At 43.9% G+C, this 20605-nt stretch overlaps 1 protein-coding gene across 3 annotated transcripts in view; it reads right to left on the reverse strand.

The window, feature by feature from the left end:
- The window catches only part of CDH13 (cadherin 13), a 1266064-nt gene that overhangs the window by 127874 nt on the left and 1117585 nt on the right, over positions 1–20605 (reverse strand). For all 3 annotated transcript variants that reach the window (XM_074404611.1, XM_074404604.1, XM_003938055.4), the window contains exon 9: positions 5927–6109. In XM_074404611.1, the coding sequence (XP_074260712.1) occupies positions 5927–6109 (183 nt within the window). The remainder of the gene's footprint in view (positions 1–5926; positions 6110–20605) is intronic.

Consider the following 20605-nt stretch of genomic DNA (forward strand, 5'->3'; position numbering starts at 1 on the left):
TGTAGACAGAGACCAGTTCATTCACCAGTGAATATACAGCACCTAGCACAGTGTCAGGACCATAGTGGGCTCTAAATAACTATCAATGCATGAAGGAAGGAAGGAATGAATGAATTAACAACTGTAATTCTTGTGCTTTTCTCTAGCACTAGTCTTTTGCAACACAATTATGTATTATTTTGATCATGCAAAAATCTACCATTATTAGATATTTTTACCTTTTAAATTCCCTACTTTTTCCTTAAATGGAAAGATAGGTGGGGGCCAAGTCCTGGCCCTGATGTATCATAACTCTGGGACCACCAGCAAGTCACTGCCTCTCCTGAAGCCTCAGCTTTCTCTTCAATAAAATCCTAGTACAGAGAATTGTTGTAAAGATCAGAGGGCAGGGTGAATGCTGAATGCTTCCCATGGAGCTAGGCCTAGTGTTGATACCAGTAACAAGAAGCTCTTGAGGTGTTGAGAAGGAAGAGTATGGGACTACAAGAGCCGGAAGTGTCGTCGCCCCAGCCCTCCACATACTGAAGAACTAGTTGGAGACTCAGGACGCTGCTGGTTTCCAGCAAGGCCCTGCCTCTCAAAAGGACCAAATCCAAGCTGTTGTGGCAAATGAGTGCCTGCTTCGTCTTTAAAACCTTCGGGTCAGAAACACCCTTAGTTGCTCTCTAAGCCTGTTCAAAAACCACCAAACAGTTATTCTTTCAGCTGAATATAATCCACCAAGCCAGTTCCCAGGCTGACACTCCCTGAACAGAATGCTGGCTTCCAAGGAACTAAGCCACAAAGGCTGTCATAGAGGGAGGGAAGCAGAAGGGAAGAGGGGAGGCACACAACGCAAGGCTGGCCTTTGGAAGGGAGCAGGGCCGCGCTGGTGTTTATTTCCATCTGTACAAGGGGAGGTCTAGTAACTCCAGCTGTATGATGCCCAGGGCCAGATCCGCTGGAGCTGGTGACACGTGGGTCTCCCTTCCTAATCCCCTTTGAAGGCTGTAATTGGATTAAGAAGCCCTCCATGATCTCACAGAGCACGCAATCTCATTAATGCGCTTTGTCTGTTGCTGGGGCTCTGTGTCAGGGATGGGAGGAAATTGAAAATGCTCCTGATGGAAGCTTCAGAGAGGCAATTCAATTAATTTTTTTTCAAGTGTCAAGAGAGGGTGTCAACCACTGTCCTGGGAAACGGAAAGCCTGGAAAAGCTGACCCACGTGGGAAGGATGGAGGACCTGGGTTTGTTGGCTGAAAGAGGGAGGATCCAGAACCAATTGAACAGCTGTTTTTAGGCCTGTGAATGGTTTGGGAATCAAGGGTGCTTTCCAGATACTTCTTTCTTTGAGGACAGAATAGAAAATGAAACGTAGGGCTGATTATATTCAGCTGAAAAAATCACTTTCTGGTGGTTTTAGAACAGGTTTAGAAAGCAACTATGGATATTTCTGACCTGAAGGTTTTAGACACGAAGCAGGCACTCGTTTGCTAGAGCTGCTGGGATTTGGTCCTTTTGAGAGGCAGGCCCTTGCTGGAAACCAGCGGCATCCTGAGACTCCAACTAGTTCTACTGTCTGTTGGATTGCTAACTGGTTAGGGCAGACCCGCTCATGCTTGGCTACCCAATAGCAATCACCAGCCCCCATCTCCCTTATCTGCTGTAAAGGCCCAAAGGCTAGATATGGACTTTATCAGCTTTCCTTGAAGTTAAGGAAGAACTTATGTCATTGGCCAATAAAACATCATGAGAAATTGGCTGGGGGACCCTTAGAAAAGATGTTTTCTTTCCCAATAAGAGGAGAGGGTCACGGGAGGGCACCTTCTCCCTCCACTTGCCTGGCTGCCTCCTTGTTTTCTGGATTAGGATGCGGCAGTGGGAAGACATGATGGCTGGGGCTTTGGCAGCCACTTTATGTCCAAGAGGAAAAAGTCAAAAGTATCTGAAGCACCCACTGCTGGTTCTCTGTGACCTGGAACTGTTGGCCAATCTATCATTATCTAGCAACAAAAATTCTTAAATCCCTTTACTAGTTAAGCCACATTCTGTTACTTGCTGCAGAAAGCATTCTTAATAGTTGCACCAATGGCTGGCACAGTGGACAGCAGCAGAGAACACGGCCTAGCTGGCCTCTAGAAGGTGGTCTTAGACTCACATGTGCTGAGAGGCGGAGAGAGCTCAAGGCCCTTCCTACTGATCTGGGAGGAAGCCAGTGTGGGGTGAGGGAGACTCTGCATCCCATTTCCAAAGCAAAGGAAGTCCACGCACTAGCAAAGCTGAAGTCAGTGGGAGCCTCAGCCTCTGTGGGCCCCTGTTTCCCTGGAATTTGCAGGGAGGGCAGACAAGCTTATGGGAACAGCGTCCCCTAATGCCATGCCCCTCAACAAAGCTGTGCCCTGTGAACAACAGAACCACCTGGCACGCCTCTCCCTCATATTCTGACACAGTAGGTCTGGGACAAGCCCAGAAATCTGCATTTTAACTAGCATTCCAGGTGATTCTTATATATGCTAGCATTTGAGAGCCACTGCCTTGTAGACCAGTGCAGGAATGTAGGGAGAGGAGAATGGCTCCTTCCTGCAAGTCCTGTATTTTTGTTGTTGTTGCTGTTGTTGTTGTTGTTGTTGTTGTTGTTGTTGTTGTTTTCACACAGTCTCACTCTGTCACCCAGGCTGGAGTGCAGTGGCACAATCTTGGCTCACTGCAACCTCCGCCTCCCTGGTTCAAGCAATTCTCCTGTCTCAGCCTCCCAAGTAGCTGGGATTATAGGCGCATGCCACCATGCCCAGATAATTTTTGTATTTTTAATGAGACGGGGTCTCACCATGTTGGCCAGGCTGGTCTTGAACTCTTGACCTCAGGTGGTCTGCCCACCTCAGCCTCCCAAGATGCTGGGATTACAGACATGAGCCACTGCACCCTATCAAATCCTGTTTTGTTCATATCTATCTTCCTTGAGCTATGGCAAACACATTTTGGGGAGGACTGAGCTCCAGGATTTGTGATGGAGATGTCTATGTATCCAAGTTTTATCTTCAAGTTGCAGGTTTGGAAAATTGCCGGACAGCTTTTATAGACTCAGGACTAGACACAGAGGACAGCCAGTGGCTAGGTCATTCTACGACTTTCACAGCTTTGGAAGTGCAGCAGCCGTGGACACAGAAGGCCAGGGCCAGGGTTTCCTAATACCTTTGCCATTGCCCATGTTACTGGGGACGAAGAATAGAGGGGGACTCAGAGGCTGAAAAGGGGCAAGGCTTGGGAGGAACTCAGACCACAGGTTTGGCTTGTTCATCCTCTAGAACAAGCCAGAAGTATCTCTGAGATCTGCCATTCTCAGTGGCCATGGGTCCGGCCCTCTGGAGCGTCATCAGCTTTGTTGCGGCAGTTGTTTGTACAGTTCTTTGGGAGGATGAGTGATGGCCTCCTAGTATGTCCACATCTTAATTCCTGGAGGTTGAGAATATGTGACCTTACAATCAGTCACACTGTAATTGCAGATAGGATTATGTTAAAAACCTTGAGACTGGAAGTTATCCTGGATTATCCAGTGGATCCAATTGAATCACAAGGGTTCATGTAAGAAGGAGGTGGGCAGGTCAATGGAGGAAGTAGGAGATGTGATGATGGAAGCAGAGGGTCAGAGTCAGAGGGTCAGAGCTTTGGAGATGCCGCACTGCTGGCTTTGACAATGAAGACGGGGCCAGGAGCTGGGGAATGCAGGTAGCCTCTAGAAGCTGGAAGAGGCAAGGAAGTGAATTCCCCCACGAATCCTCCAGAAGGCAGGCAGCCCTGCCAACCCCTTGATTTTTAGCCCAGTGAGATTCGTGTTAGAATTCTTACCTTCAGATGTGTAAGATAATAAATTCATGTACTTTCATGAAATTTTTTTTTCAGGCCCTAAATTTGTGGTAATTTGTGACAGAAGCCACAGGAAACTGCTGCTGACTGCAAGTGCCTATCAGTGTTCTAAGCATTTTACATGTCGGCTCCTGCAATTCTCACAACAGCTGCTATAGACTAAATATGAATGTTCCCTCAAAATTCATTTGTTAAAATAACCCCCACTATGAAGGCATTAGAGGATGGGGCCATTTGTAGGTGATTAGGTCACAAGGCAGAACCCTCATAAATTGGATTAATGCCCTTAAAAAGAGAGAATCCAGACCGGGTACAGTGGCTCACACCTGTAATCCCAGCACTTTGGGAGGCCAAGGTGGGCAGATCACGAGGTCAGGAGATTGAGATCATTTTGGCCAACATGGTGAAACCCTGTCTCTACTAAAAACACAACAATTAGCTGGGTGTGGTGCCATGAGCCTATAATTCCAGCTACTCGGGAAGCTGAGGCAGGAGAATTGCTTGAACCTAGAAAGCAGAGGTTGCAGTGAGCCAAAATCATGCCACTGCACTCCAGCCCGCTGACAGAGTGAGACTTCATCTCAAAAGAGAGAGAGAGAGAGAGAGAGAGAGAGAGAGAGAGAGAGAGAGAGAGAGAAAGAGGGAGAGAAAGAGAGAATCCAGAGAGCTGCCTCATTCTATCTACCAAGTGAGACTAGAGATAGGAGATGAACATATATCAAAAAGTGGTTCCTCACCAGGTACAGAATCTACTGGAAGCTTCATCTTGGACTTTTCAATCTCCAGAACTATGAGAAATGAATGTCTGTGGTTTATAAGCCACCCAGCCTACAGCACTTCATTATAGCAACTCAATGGATTACAACAGCAACCTTAAGAGGTAGACTATATTATCATTCTCATTTTCAGATGAGGAAACTGAGGCCCAGAAAACATGAGTATGTTGGTCAAGGGCACACAGGGGAGTGGGGAGCCATGTCCCTGCTCTGCCCGCTGCTACGGTCACTATAAATGCGATTGATCCCTGCTGCTCAGGCAAATGGCTTTATCCACTAGAAAATAAAATGTGTCCCCATGAAGATCCTGGTCTCTGGCAGAAACTCTCTCCAGAACTTCCCAGAAAGGGTGAAACTGTGTAGAAATGCCTTCTTCCGGAATACCAAGACCACCTGCATCAAGTCTTCTGTGCACCACCCCCACTAATATTTCTGGATTCCCAGCATGAGCATGAGGTTTTACATTTATAATTGTATTTCCTCCTTGTTCTATTTGTAGGCAGAGAGAGGATCAGCATGCGAGTTAGCAAGACTCACAGAGGCTTTCACACCAATAATTATGTTGTGTGTGTGTTTTTAAGGAAGAAGTAAGCTCTGCCAAGAAAGATTAAGAAGACATGTCGTAGCCTGCATTTTGAGCACAGATCTTTATAAACACCTTCACATACCTCATTTTGACGCATCTGCAAATCATTCCTTAGCAAGTGTATAAAGAATCTATTTAAAACCTAAGTTTCATCCAGGCATGGTGGCTCACATTTGTAATCTCAGCACTTCGGGAGGCCAAGGCAAGTGGATCACTTGAGGCCAGGAGTTTGAGACCTGCCTGGGAAACATGGTGAGACCCCCATCTCTACTAAAAATACAAAAACTAGCCTGGTATGATGGTGGGTGCCTGTAATCCCAGCTACTCAAGAGGCTGAGGCATGAGAACCTGGGAGGCAGAGACTGCAGTGAACCGAGATCGCACTACTGTACTCCAGCCTAGGTGACAAGATGAGACCATCTCAAAAACAAAAACGAGAACAAAAACAAAAATCCACTTAAGTTTGGTTTTCTTAAAGTTACATGTAAGCTTGCGTTTTTTTAGAGCCTATTAAACAGATTTGTTTTACGGCTGCTTGTTTATTCTGCTGAGGATGTGAGTGCACCCTTAAGCCATGAGCCTTTTACTTTGTAAATTCCCGTAAGGAGGAGACTGGGAGAATTTATCCCTGGCCTTCTAAACTCAGTGATTCTATGATCCCCCTGGTGGGGTCTTCATTGCTCACATAAGGAGAAAGGGGCATCTGGAAGCACCCTTACTTTGACGACAGAAAGCATCCCTTCGTTGGTTTGGGGGTTGGTGTGGATCTCGAAGCTCTGCCCGGGGTTTCCGTTGATGATGGTGTAGGCGGCCCTCCATGCACCTGTGGTGGGGTCATCCTTATCTTCAACTGTCAAATTGACAATAACTCCCACAGCTCCTTCCTCAACTGTGGCTTGAAACTGCAAACAAAGCAGATGGCAATGGTCACTATTTTGAAAAAAACATAGTCATTTACTCCATGCTTTGCATTGGATATGTTATACACATCATCTCACTTAAATAGTAACATAGGAGGATTATGATCAGAAGATGCTATGCTCCTCTTCTCAGCTTTCCTTGAACTTAGGTGAGGCCACGAGACAAACTTCTCTCCTGCAGAATGTGGGCAGGAATGATATTGATCATGGCTGTGCTGTGCTACTCTGTGGAGCGGGCGGGGGGTGGTGGTGAAGAGAATAGCTGTGCCTCCTCTCTGTGCTTTTTCACCCTCTGCCTACCTGAATGCAGAGGACCACAAAACCCCAGGGTAGGAGGGAGGCACAAGGGAGGAGGAGCTTGGATCCCTGAATCACCACGCGGAAGGGAGCAACCTGGTGGCCAAGAACACCCATCCTGAACTGTCTTTGAATGAGAAACAAATTCTGAATGAGTTCAAGCCATCTTTACTTCCATTTGTTCTTGCAGCCCTGCCTCCCTCAAAAAGTAACAGAATCAGATGAGTAGAGCACTAAGACTTGTAAGTGAAGAGACTGGGATTGGAAGCACAGCATTTGACCCCAGATCCTCTACTAGACCCCGCGATTTTCTCTAATGAAGAAAACTAATCCCGTCTTTTCCACTCCATATCCACTCTTAATATGACCTTAGAAACCATTTTCTAAGAAATCATCTAAATCAATTGTTTGGAGCCTTATTGTACCTGTGTTTCTATTGTAATACATCTCAAATGCTTGTTTCAAGCAGGTGTGGCGAGAATAAATCAATAAATGAAAAATCAACTTTCTCACAGAGAATTTCACGAGCTATCATTAGCACATTCCTTTGAGCGGCAAGCCTAAAGTATTGTTTTGCTGCTTACCTCTGACACACTACAGGTGAACAGTAATCTGTTTGCAAATATTTTATAAACAAGTAATACCAATAAGCTGACAAGAAGAAGAAATACCTTGGAATTTCAATTAGTAGGAAAGTGAATCTAGAGATAGTAAGATGATGTCAAAAAGCCCTTGTGTTCAAAGAGAAGCAATTTGAGAAATGAGGTTTCAAAAGCAGTGGCTGATTAATTGACTTGCAAATCATTAATCATAAACCTTAATCCTGAGGCTTCTAAGGGGATGGGGCAGGGACTGGAACTAATTTGTCTATTGCACCTCAGCAAACCTGGGTGAGTTGCCTTTCATAAAAGGAGAGCTGGAAAATTCTTTTTTTTTTTTTTTTTTTCTTTTCTTGAGATGGAGGTTTGCTCTTGTTACCCAGGCTGGAGTGCAATGGCACGATCTTGGCTCACCGCAACCTCTGCCTCCTGGGTTCAAGCAATTCTCCAGCGTTAGCCTTCCGAGTACCTGGGACTATAGGCATGTGCCACCATGCTCAAGCTGAAAAATTCTTAGAACATGCATGGAGGCTGTAAAAGAGTGGAAATGAGGAGGGATACTGAGGCTGCTGTCACAGAGAAACAGCTCCAGGGGGGCAATTATTTTGATCTCGTTCCTATGATTCTTGTTTAAGGTCTACCCATCTTTTATCTTCTCCTCTTCTCACAAAAATAACAGAATTCTTGAGCTGGAAAACTCTACTAGTGGTTCTCAGCCCTGTCTGTGCATTAGAGTCTTCCAGAGGCTTTGAAAAAAATTTCCTGGGTCCTATTTTAATTCAGGACTCTCCAAGATTAAAGCGTATGAAAATCTATTAAGGTAGGAGTGGTTGATGGGGGTGAAAGTGCCTGGGGTTCACTAGCCATGCTGGAGCACAGGAGAGATCAATCCATCTCTGTGTTCTGGAACGTTCAGGCAAGTGGCAGAATTAGGCATCAGTCAAGGAGTCAATTTAGATTCGGATTCCCCAGATCAATTCAGATTCCCCAGGCTCGAGGGTAAAGCCTGGGACATAGTGTTTTCTTCACCTGCCAGGATAATTCTAATATGTAGTTGGGGTAAGAAGCAGGATGGCAGGCAGGTGTCAATGACAGGACCTACCCTTGTGAATGGCTGAAGCTGCCTGAGCCTGCTATGGACAGGCTTGCAGCACATCTGGGCTCCGCAGGGAACAGTGCTGTGATCAGTTAGTGCTATCTGCCATGTAGCCAAGAGGGGCTTGGTGACACATATACTACCTAATCCCTGCATGTTACAGATGAAGAGAAGGAAGGAAGGAAGAAGGAAGGGTCCTGCCCAAAGTAATTTAATGACCCAAGGATCAGACCTAAGTCTCCTGGTTTCCGGTAATCTTTGTTCTCAACCAATTCTGCTACTCATGTCCACCTCAGATACCCAAAGCTTAGGCTAGTCCTTCCTTCCCTTGCTGCTGTGGTCCAGATTCAGAGGACTGGTTCTCTGTCCCTGCTGATCACAGTGGACTTCAGCTCATAACCTGTCCTGTGGCTCTTCTAACGTCTGTACTTTAGGAAACCTGGTGTCAATCATGTGGGCACGAGATGGGCTAAGGCTAGAGGACGCTGGAAGCCACCAGTCAGGTAGAAACACTGTCATGTCTAGTGCACAAGTGAGAAGTTGCTCTGTCAAAGCAGGAGTGTCACGCTGCCAAGATGAAAATGCTGTGACAAATCATGATTTGAGGAGGCTGGAGGCTCCATGTGCACCTGTCTTTTCAAGGCTTCACGTCCCGCCTCTTCCATGGTGCTAGGTGTACAGAAGAAACTCGGTAGATATTTGTTGAATGAATGAATAATCTTAAGTATAGGAAGTGGGATCTGGCAGCAGAAGAGAGGGCTAAGGGAATGTGAAGGGACAAAGCCATACAGGAGCAAGACTAGGAGGGAATGACTTGTTGACTGATGCCTGATTCTGCCTCTTGCCTGAGTGTTCCAGAAGACCAGGGATGGACTGATGTCTCCTGTGCCTCAGCAGAGTTGCACTGTGACCGGCAGACCCCAGGCAATTTTGCCTTCATCAGCCCCTCCTATCATAACAGAGTTTCATGAACCTTAAAAAATTTATTTTGGGAGCTGGGCATGGTGTTCTCACACTGTAATTCCAGCTCTTTGGGTGGCTGAGGTGGAAGGATCACTTGAGCCCAGGAGTTCAAGATGAGCCTGGGCAACATAGCAAGATCCCATCTCTACAAAAATAAATGCAAAAAATCAGCCAGGTGTGGTGGCATATGCCTGTGGTCCCAGATCCTGAGGAGGCTGAGGTGGGAGGATCTCTTGAGTGTAGGAGTTTGAGGCTGCAGTGAGCTATGACTACACCACTGCACTCCAACCTGGTTGACAGAGCAAGACCCTGTCTCAGAAAAAATTCTTTTTATGATGCGAAGAAAAGAATTAAACATTTATTTTATTCTAAAATTTGTTTTTATTTCTTTCTGATTTTAGGGCCCTAGCACTGTGATAATGGCACCTGATGGATGAGTCAGCCCTGATCCTTAATAAATAGCACGGTACCTAAAACATGAGCAGATCTGAAGATGGAATAGATGGATGGATGGGTGGATGGATAGATGAATGGAAGGATGGGTAGATGGGTGAATGGGTGGACTGATGAGTGGGTAGTGGATGGAGGGATGAATGGATAGGTGGGTGGGTGTATGGGTAGACGAATTAATAAATAAAATTATAAGTGAGACAAACCTGGGCAGCTTCTTTTACAACACTGATATTTTTATGTCTGCAGCACCTACCAAAGAGGCTGGTATAGATTACCTTTTTAGTGTGTGAGCAAATGAATTCAAGTATAATGGAAAGGTGCTGATGTGCTAGGAATTCTCAGAGGTGTGCAGTGCAGCTCTCCTATGTTCTTGGATGGGTCCACAATGACATTTACCTGCCATCCATCTATCCACCCATCCATCCATCCATTCATCCATCTGTCCATCCATCCATCCCTCCATCCATCCATCCAACCATCCATCCTTCCGTCTATCATCCATCCATCCAACCATCGATCCATCCATCCATGGATACACCACTAAACAAAATAGACATGATATATTTCCTCATGGAGAGTACAAGCTCAAAGGAGAGACAGACAGAAAAGAAATGTATAACAGTGTGTTAACTGCCAAGAAATAAAATCACAATTCTTGGGGAGTCTGTGTGTGTATGTGTGAGGAGGTGGGTATCTGATCCAGTCTGGGGAGGATCATCAGGGAAAAATTCCCTGAGAACTGAAAGAAGAGAAGGACTTAGAGGGGTGAGAACATACCTGGCATCTGGAAGAACAGGAGCAAAGGCCAGGTGGTAGGGCGAGCCAAAGGTACCCTTGCAGAACAAAAGGAAGCTGGGTGTGGCTGGAATGAAGGGGAAGCCCGGAGAAACCTGTTTGACATCAGACTCCAGATATGGTAGAGTCAGCTTATGAAGGGCCCTATGGGCCATGGAAAGGCATTTGTGATTTACTTTGAAAGCCAAGTATAGCCTAATCAAGGAACTGGGTTATGTTTAAATCTACTCCTGAGACAATACAGAAAAAAAAAAAATAACAACTTTAAATACGGAAAACATGCAACACAATTATTATAGTCTTTGTTAAGACCATTATCTGATTTCTGCATAAACGATGAAGCAGTTTCTTTGAGAATCCATTTAGGAGCTCATTATTGCTTAATTAAACACTCATTCTATTAATTCTATTCAATGTTTTAACCCTATTATATAATCCAAGAAAGGAAAATTAAATAGATTAAAATGAAATGGTACCATTTTACATTTCTACAGTAATGCTCACTTTGTGATTTAAAAACAATAGACAGACATTAATTTATCACACTAGAGCAGGAGGAATTATTGCCTGTACTATTACTTCCTTTAATTGGAAAAAATAGATAGAGTTACTTTTCTGTTAAACTGTGTAGCAAATCAAATACCAGATAGAAAGCGTATTTTTAAACAATCACTGTGGCTTGTTGGGACTATGTACTGGGCTTATTAGCTCTTCCCTCCAAATTCAGAACTGAGTATTTTATTTTCTTTGAGTTACATGACAGATATTTAGGATAAGACTGCCTGGATGAGCCACAAAGGCCATCACTAGTGGGAAGAGGGACTTGAATTCTATTATGCACCAAGAATGCAAGTTCTTCCTCCGAGAGCAGAAATTGATATTCAGATTAATTTGGAAGATGGAAAGAATGATCAGAAGACTGGAAAGCCACAGATGGGAAAGAAGTAACAGTGGATGATTTTAAAAGACTGGATATGTGCAAGCTTGCATGCCTGACAACTTGCATGTTTGACCTGAGTACTAGTCCAAGTTCATAAGCCATTAACCATTAAGTTTCACAGAGAGCTAATATAAAACTTGAAAGGTTGGGATGTAGTCATATGGGCCTTGGCTTTAGACAATTAAAAGACAGGGTCTCAGAAAGACCTATAAACCTAATTTATATTTGTGATGATAAAAGGGTAGGGGAGAGACCATCATAAATGTAATTTGCAAACATTTTTGAGTCTATGCTTACATAAAAGATACAGCTTATTGGAAGACTCTTCCTGATGGTCTAATGGGTAGCAACTGTGACTGATACAAATAAGATAATGTATTTAAGGAGCTTGGCAAATTGCCTGGTGTATGTATAGTAAGGAGATAGTATTTGTTAGCAATTATAATGATGATGGATTTTGCTCTGTATCATATGAAATTCTTACTAACAAACTGGATAATTAGATTTAAACCCCTGTAACTCCTTCGGCTCTTATCACAGTCTGCCTTGGAATGTAGTTATGTATATATATATTTTATTTTTCTCAAGTGGTGTGGAAGAAGCTCTCTTTTTTCAATTATGTATGCCTGGCACTCACATACTTGCTCATTCTTGTTATGTTCCAACAATAGACAACAAGCAAATGATGTCAATCCTATCATGTCCACATTTAGAAGGGAGAGCTGTATTAGATATCTAGTTTTCTTCTATATATGATTAGGATTTATCTCAGGGTGGAAAGATACACAATTTATTTTAATAAATATTTGTTGTGTCTGTTGCATGCTGGGGACTCCACCAGGCACAAACATATGTAAGTAAATGAGAGGGCTAGTATTCCTTCTGGGTGTCCCCTTTCTTTGTAAATATTGTACATCTATGACATATTTTGATAATTTGTTTTCTATCACTTCTAAAACCATTTCCTTCACTGTCATACATCCAAGGCTGTACCTGTGGCCAATTATGGATGCTTCTATGTTTGAATATGATTTAGTTTCTGGTTAAAGGTCATTTCAATAAATGATGCTAGACCTATTAGATATCCATCTAGAGAAAACAATGAATCCTGACCCCTACCTCACACCAAACACAAAATGTGAAAGGCAAAACAGTAAAGTTCTTAGAAAAAAACATATGAGAACATTTGCATTCAGCCTCCACATCATGTTTATGTGCACTGTATACATATATATGGTATGTAATAAAATGTAAAATAATATAAAAATACAAAGTATTATTATATAAAGTGTACATAAGATATATAATATTCACATAAAATTTTTAAAGAGTACACAGTACAGAGTTCTGTGTACATTCAATATCTTAAGAAAGTCCCATGTCTCAGAAGTGATTAATAACAGAATCAAACAAGGGACCTGTGGTTGCTTGACTGAGAACCATCGTCTGTTTACTGCCAAGTCCTCAAGATGATTGGAGCCTACTAAGTTCTTCCATAGCTATGTCACAGTAAAATAGGCATAGCCAGGCCCTGAAGTGACTACAAGAGCAAGATAGAAGAACATTCAGGAACCCACCAGATCATCTAGTCCCAGTTATTGCATCTTTTCTTTCTTTTTCCTCTTCTTCCCGTCTCCTCCTTCTTCTTCTTTCTTCTTTCTTCCTTCCTCCTTCCTTCCTCCTCCCTCCTCCCCACCTCCTCCTTCTTCTTCTTCCTTCTTTTCTTCTTCTTTCTCCTCCTCCTCCTCCTCCTTCTTTTCTCTTCTTTTTTTTTTAGCAGGTCTTGCTCTGTTGCTCAGCCTGGAGTGCAGTGTTGTGATCATGGCTCACTGTACCCTCAACTTCTTGGGCTCAAGTGATTCTCCTGTCTTAGCTGGGACCACAGACTTATACCACCATTCCTGGCTAGTTTAATTTTTTTTATTTTATAGAGATGGGTTCCTACTATGTTGCCCAGGATGGCCTCAAACTCTTAGGCTCAAGTGATTCCCTTGCTCAGCCTCCCAAATTGCTGGCATTACAGGCATGAGCCACTATGCCCAGCCTTCTCCTCTCTATCTGATTAAAATTCTGTAGATGATTTGTTTTCTTTGAAGATGATGAGTGGTGTCAGAGACCTAATTTTTAACACCCATTGGAGGTAGCTCACACAGTAAAGAAATCCATCAGATTCTAGAGGTGAGAATTCCAGCAACCATGAACAGAGAGAACTTGGCAAAGTCTTCCCTGACTCACAAGCAGAGACAGCCTGGTACATGCCCTCTCAATTTTGAGTTCCTGCAGAGTTGGGGTCATGTCTCTGATTCCCCCAAATGCTCAATGCTACATCTTTCATAAAGAGCATCATAAGTAGACATTAACTTTGGGGATCACTTTTTCTCAAGAATAAAAACCCAAGGGGGAAGATAAAAATGTATATATGTTTGAGGCCTCCCAATGAAAATGGTAACCAGTTCTTCTCCATTTCTCCCCAGAAAAAGGAAAGTAGACTCAATTGTAGTTCAAATGACAGAGGTGATAGAATTTCTAAATGGTAAATCAGAATATTTCTTTCATGAAAATCTTAGCAGTTTTGAATAGATATATCTCAGGGTGCCTGTATAATTCATGAAACATTTGAGGGAACTAAACCTACCCCCAGTCCCTGCTAAAAAGAGTGGTACTAAGGAGCCACTTTGTATCATGTGATCCTAGCTTCTTTGGCTATAGTTGATTAAACCCAGAGCTGATCACCTGACTCAGGGGTAATCAATCCATTGGCTGATACATGAACAATGGGATGATTTCTTTTATACACTGGGACTCAGAGAAATAGAGGTTTCTCAGCATTTGTGCAAGGGGTGGACATTTTTTTGTCATTTGGATATGGATAAATTATCAGAGAAATTCAATGTGCATGGAAAAGCAAAAGAATGGAGAAATTAAGAGAAAAATCTACATAAGACTTTTTTTGAGAGGACTCAAAGACAAAAGACAGGAAGTGTCCTCAGTCGCTGACTGGTTTCCCAGTCCTGTTCTCAACACGACGAGGTTCCCTGTGTTCTTGTTTGTGGGAAGCTCTGTTCCTATCAATAACCTCATTTTCACTCCAGCTGCCTTGAGCAGATTTCTATTCCTTGCAACAATGGCGCCCTGGGGAAAACAGCTCTGAAGATGTCTGCCAATCTCATCACGTGAGTGGTCCCTTTGGTGATGCTTTGAGTTTCAGGGGTGTTTTCTCAAGTATTTTTTCTTTTTTACATCCTGTTGTGTAAGATATTAAACACATACAAAAGCAGGTAGAATAGGATAATAACCCCATATTCCTGTCTTCAGGCTTTAGAAATCCTCAACTCCCGCCCCTGGTGCTTCGTCTCCACAGCCGCCCCTCCCCAGTTCTGCACTGTTTGGAGCAAATCCCAGACATGCCATTGCATCTGTAAAGATTTCAGTCTAAAAGACAGAGATTCTTTTTAAGAAAACATAATCAGAGTCCTTTCTTGATCCAACTCACATTAATTTCTTCTACGGACAATTTTGTGTTTCGCTTTTATGTCAGATGATTTGCTGAAAGTATTTGCATGTTATCTCCATCATGCAAAGAGAGGGTACCTACTAGCTATGGTAACAGACAGTTACAGAAAACTCCAGCATCCAGAGTTTTCCCAGTTAAATGTTTCAAGTCACCCACTGTTACTAAACAGGTGAGAAAATGCAAAACCCGAATGTGGAAATAGTTCAACAATATGGAAAAGCATCCTGACAAGAAAGATACAGAGCAGACGCAGAAAGACCCACCAGCCTTCCCCCATATGCCCTAAGTGAAAATTCCCCTCCAAAACTCTTTGGCATCCTAGGTAGTGAGGTTCTTGATCCTGGACTGATACTTAGTGCCTCTGCTCTGCCCCTACAGAAACAGCCCGCAGGCAGGGTTGCTCTCCTTCCAGGGGGCCTTTCTCATGGTGTGTCCAGAGCTTGGAGAAAGATGAAAGCCCAAGAAGAAAGCCAGTGTCCCCAGACCCATGGGCAACGCCTCCCAAGTCTTCGGAGGGGCTCTTGTTCTTCACTCCCCACCCCTGCCCAAGTCCCACCCTGTCACCCCTCACCTGCCCATCATGTGCCTGAATGTGCCACTTCCCAGCAGTCTCACTGCTTCCTCCTGGGCCCTAGACTCCTCTCCACCACACAGGAGCAGAAGTGCTTCACAGCCCGGTGCAGTGGCTCATGCCTGGAATCCCAGCACTTTGGGAGGCCAAGGTGGGTGGATCACCTGACATCAGCAATTTGAGACCAGCCTGGCCAACATGGCAAACCCCCATCTCTACTAAAAATGGGTGTGGTGGCAGGGGCCTGTAATCCCAGCTACTTGGGAGGCTGAGGCAGGAGAATCACTTGAACCCAGGGGGCAGAGGTTGCAGTGAGCTGAGATCATGCCACTGGGTTGAAAGGAAAAATGACATTCCTAGATAGCAGCTATTTGTGGGTCCTGTTTCACTGGGAGAGAAAATGAAGTATCTCTCAATCTCCTGGCTCTGCAGGTACTAGGGAATGAACCACAGGGCAAGAGAATGAAACATTTGATGCATGCCCTAGCAGGGATTGCTCCCCCTTCTCCTCAGGGCACACTTCTGCGTGATTCATGTGTTGGCTGCAGATAATACAGGAGGTGCTGAGTCAATGGCTTTTGAGGAAGATGCCCAGCTGAGACAGTCCACCTTCCAATGACTATACTCTTTCTCTATGTGACCCTACCTGCATACAGACCTCCACATTTGCAAAGCTAAAAATAAGATGTGGTTTTAGGGAGAAGAAGCTCACATAACAAAGCATGTCTGCCCTACGAAACAAAATGAAAGACAGACTGGATAAGGAAAATGTGGTACATATACACCATGGAATACTATGCAGCCATAAAGATGGATGAGTTCATGTACTTTTCAGGGACATGGAAGAAGCTGGAAACCATCATTGTCAGCAAACTAACACAAGAACAGAAAACCAAACACTGCATGTTCTCACTCATAAGTGGGTGTTGAACAATGAAAACACATGGACACAGGGGAACATTACACACCTGGGCCTGTTGGCGGGTATGGGGGCTAGGGGAGGGATATCAGGGGGTGGGGGGCTAGGGGAGAGATAACATTAGGAGAAATACCTAATGTAGATGATGGGGGGGACGGATGCAGCAAACCACCAAGGCACATATATACCTATGTAACGAACCTGCCCGTACCGCACATGTACTCCAAAACTTAAAGTATAATAATAAAAATAAAAATGAAAAAGAAAAAGACATGGCCACCGAAAGCCGACAGGAAAATGATGCAGTGGAACAGTGGTTCTCAAACTGTGTTCCTGGGAACCAAGGTGTTTTTTTTGTTTTTGTTTTTGTTTTTTTTTTTTTTTTTTTTTTTTTTTGAGACAGGGTCTTGCTCTGTCACCCAGGCTAGAGTGCAGCGGTATGACCATGGCTCATTGCAGCCTTAACCTCCTGAGTTCAAGTCATCCTTGTGCCTCAGGCCCCCTAGTACCTGGGTGTGTGTGCCATCACACCCAGCTAATCTTTTAATTTTGTGTAGAGATGGGGTCTCACTATACTACTCAGGCTGGCCTCAAACTCCTGGGCTCAAGTGATCCTCCCATCTTGGTCCTCCAAAGAGCTGCAATTATAGGTGTGAGTCACCAAGTCCAGCAAGAATGTCTGAGATGGTACAGGAGTCCTATCAAGGCATCAAGCATTTTCCTTCAAATGATAAGAATTTAAACTGCCTCAGGAATCTGTTAATTATGTTTTATCTGTTTTGTATATTACAGTTCCTGCCCAGGATTTTGCTTGAAAAAAAAAAAAAAGTTTTGCTGCTAAAGAAAGTTTAAAAATCACTGCCTTAGGGGAATGATGAAATAAATATTACATTAGATAGTGAGAGAAAAATAAAAACCAAAGAGCAAATATGCCTACGCTCTTTTTTTTTTTATAAATTCCAGGCTGGATACTTTATTTCACTGGATATTAGTAGCTCTCCTTCACTTGAGTTTCCTTCTTTAAAAAATGAAAGAAAATGCAGACCACATTTGTTCATCTGACAAGATAATTGAAAATAGTTTAATTCTGAGAAGCAAAGAGATTTTCTGTAGAGATACTCATTTGACCACAAACATCTGAATCTGGATGAAGAATGGCTTTTCAAGAAACAATAACACAGTCTGCTCTAAAGACAATGGCGTTTAGCTTACGCAATTCTGCAGATTTAAAGGAGTAGGGAATTCAACGAAGTGGGGCAAATTCTAGTTGGTCTCTAATTCAGTAGTTCCCAGCCCCCACTACTGGCCTGTAGCCTGTTAGGGACTGGGCCACAATGAAGGAGGTGAGCTGTGGGCAAGCCAGTGAAGCTTCATCTGTATTTACAGCCACTCCCCTAGGCTCACATTAACAACTGAGGGCCACCTCCTGTCAGATCAGTGGTGGCGTCAGATTCTCATAGAAGCACGAACTCTATTGTGAACTGCACACGTGAGGGATCTAGGTTGCATGTTCCTCCTGAGAATCTAATACTTGATGATCTGTCACTGCCTGCCATCATCCCCAGATGGAACCGTCCAGTTGCAGGAAAACAAGCTCAGGGATCCCACTGGTTCTACATTATGGTAGTTGTATACTTATTTCATTGTATATTACAATATAATAATAATAGAAATAAAATACACAACTAATGCAATGTGCTTGAATCCTCCTGAGGCCACTCCTGCAACCCCGGTCCGTGGAAAAACTGTCTTCCACAAAACCAGTTCCTAGTGCCAAAAAGGCTGGTGGAGTAATGCTCTAACTCATGGGTATACTTCTGGTAAATTCTGTAAGTTCTCTGAGTCCCACTTCTCTTATATGAGACATAGGTTATCAGACTAAAGCCGTCGTTCTTAACCCTGACTACACAGTAGAAACACCTGAAAACCTTAAAAACAAACAAACCACTAATTAGTTGGGCTTCTGCTTTCAGAGATCTTTCTTGGATGTGGCCCTGCATTTGTATTTCTAAAAACATCCCACTGTGATTCTAACAGACAGCCAGGTGCTGAGAGCAACGAGGTAACCACTGAGGTCCGTTTTCGCTCTAAGATCAAATGATGAAAGAATCTTGGTGACACATTCTAACTTGTGTTGGGACCTTGCTGGTGAAGACATGGTGCTGGCTGTGCTGAAGGATGCCACTGGTGAGGAAAGTTGAGAATTCTCACCGTTCTATACACTGGGAGTTCACAGACGTTGCTAAGCAAGTGAATGCAACACGTTTGCCAAGGAAATCACAGGTCTGTGTTTCGGAGGTCATCTCTTCCACTGACTGCTTTATTTCTGCAGACACATCCCCTACTCATCCGTTTATCCTCCATATCGACAGCCCACAACCTCTCCAGCAAAGAAGGGGGTCTGCTGCAGAGGAAGATGGGCTATTCAGGACAGTAATTATGATTACATTGTAATAGACAATGAAATAAGTATACAACTACCATAATGTAGAACCAGTGGGATTCCTGAGCTTGTTTTCCTACAAATAGACACTTCCATCTGGGGCTGATAGGAGACAATGATAGATCATCAAGTATTAGATTCAAGAGAAACTGATTGTCAAGGAACACCTTGGAGCTACTGCTTGGCTGTCATCCTGAGCATAGATGAAATTTATGTCTAACGTGCTACTTTGGGGGCTAAAGAAGAACTAGTATCCAGTGGGCTTCTGCCTATTTATGAACCTAGAAGCTATCACAAGGGGATCAGAGTGGAGATCCCTGAAAAGCAGCAGCCTGTTTTCTTGACGGTCTATGGGGGACCCATCGTTTGACTTCATAATACCAGTCACTATCCCATAGACATGGAAGCTGGGACACTTGGCTCAGGAGCAATGCAGCAATGGAGTGGTCCTACAGATAAATGATCCTGTATTGAGGGAATGAATACCCTTGATACCACGCCTATGGCTGTTTCTTTACAGTGAGCTGGATCGACAGTCCGTTAGTCTCTCAAAGGAAGAGCCTACATCTTTTATTTTGCCATTACATATGCAGGGCTGAGATCTTGTTCGGTTGATGTGACTTCAGTCTTTCCTAAGAGTAGGGAAGAATAAAGCCCAACTGAGTGCCCTGAGTTTACTATACCTGAAGGGCAAGTTTTATTCTCCATAAACTTTGGGATTCAGCCTGTCCTTTAGTCACCTTTCCTAGATCCCAGGAGCTGAGATTCCAGAATGTATCACATCTGAAATTCATAAGCCACCAGGAGTGTATTGGCTAAAGATTGACTTGGGGAGATGGAATGCCTCCTAATATCAAGTAATTCCTTACAACATGCTGTCTTATTCCTGTCACAGGCAGAAGATAACTGGGAATGGTTTGTGTTTGTGCCCTGAAATTAGTTCTGATACTGCTGAAACTGAAGGGGAGGATGGCAAAGACCAAGATTGATTGTGTAATCATTCAAAGATGTCTACTTTCCCACAGGAAATGACTCAGGAAACTTGATCAAGATGCCAGTAAATCACCTTTACCATTCGAGGGTAAGAATGCCTGGATCTGGTTGACCTTTTCTTCACATGGCTCAGGTGTTCTGGTTCCAGCTTGAGCAATGGCAGCTCATCATCAGTCACCACCCAGATCAAAACTTCCAGGCACTGCCTCTCTTGTGACAAATCACACACTCACACCCCCAGCCCTGGCCTCTGCCCTGTACCCAGGACTGCAAGTGCAAGTCACAGCCAGCATCTGCCTCTGGGTGTTTAACAGGCACCTCGAACTTAACATGATCGAAACAGAGGTCTTTCCACCTGTTTTTCCACCAAAAAAATGATGTCTTTCTCTCTTCCTCCTTTTCTTGGCAAAGAGTGCAACCGTTTATTCCCATGGTGAAGGCTGAAAACCCAGTGTCATCTTTCGATTCCTCTCTTTTCTCATTTCTCACATTCAGTCCACCAGCAACAACTCTTAAAAGCTATGTGATTCCATTTCTATGAAATATCTGTGTAGGCAAATTCAGACAGACAGAAAACAGATTCGTGGTTGCCAGGGGCTGGGTATAAGGAGTGGGAACGGAGAATGACTACTTAATGTGTGTAAAGTTTCCATTTGAGTGATGTAAAAGTCCTAGACCTAGATAGTGGTGATGGTTGCACACACACAGAATACATGCTGAATAGGCCTTTTTCTCTGCGGCTCCACCCCCACCAACCTTGATGGAGCCATCAGAAGCTCTGCTTGGGCAATTTCATCATCTCCTACCTGGGTGTTTGACTCCTCCTTTGTTTTCACCCCTGCCACTTTCTCTTTACAACCTGTCCTCTGCATAGCAGCAGCCAGAGTCATCTTGT

The sequence above is a fragment of the Saimiri boliviensis genome, chromosome 1 (genome assembly GCF_048565385.1).
Source record: "Saimiri boliviensis isolate mSaiBol1 chromosome 1, mSaiBol1.pri, whole genome shotgun sequence".
Classification (NCBI taxonomy): Eukaryota; Metazoa; Chordata; class Mammalia; order Primates; family Cebidae; genus Saimiri; species Saimiri boliviensis.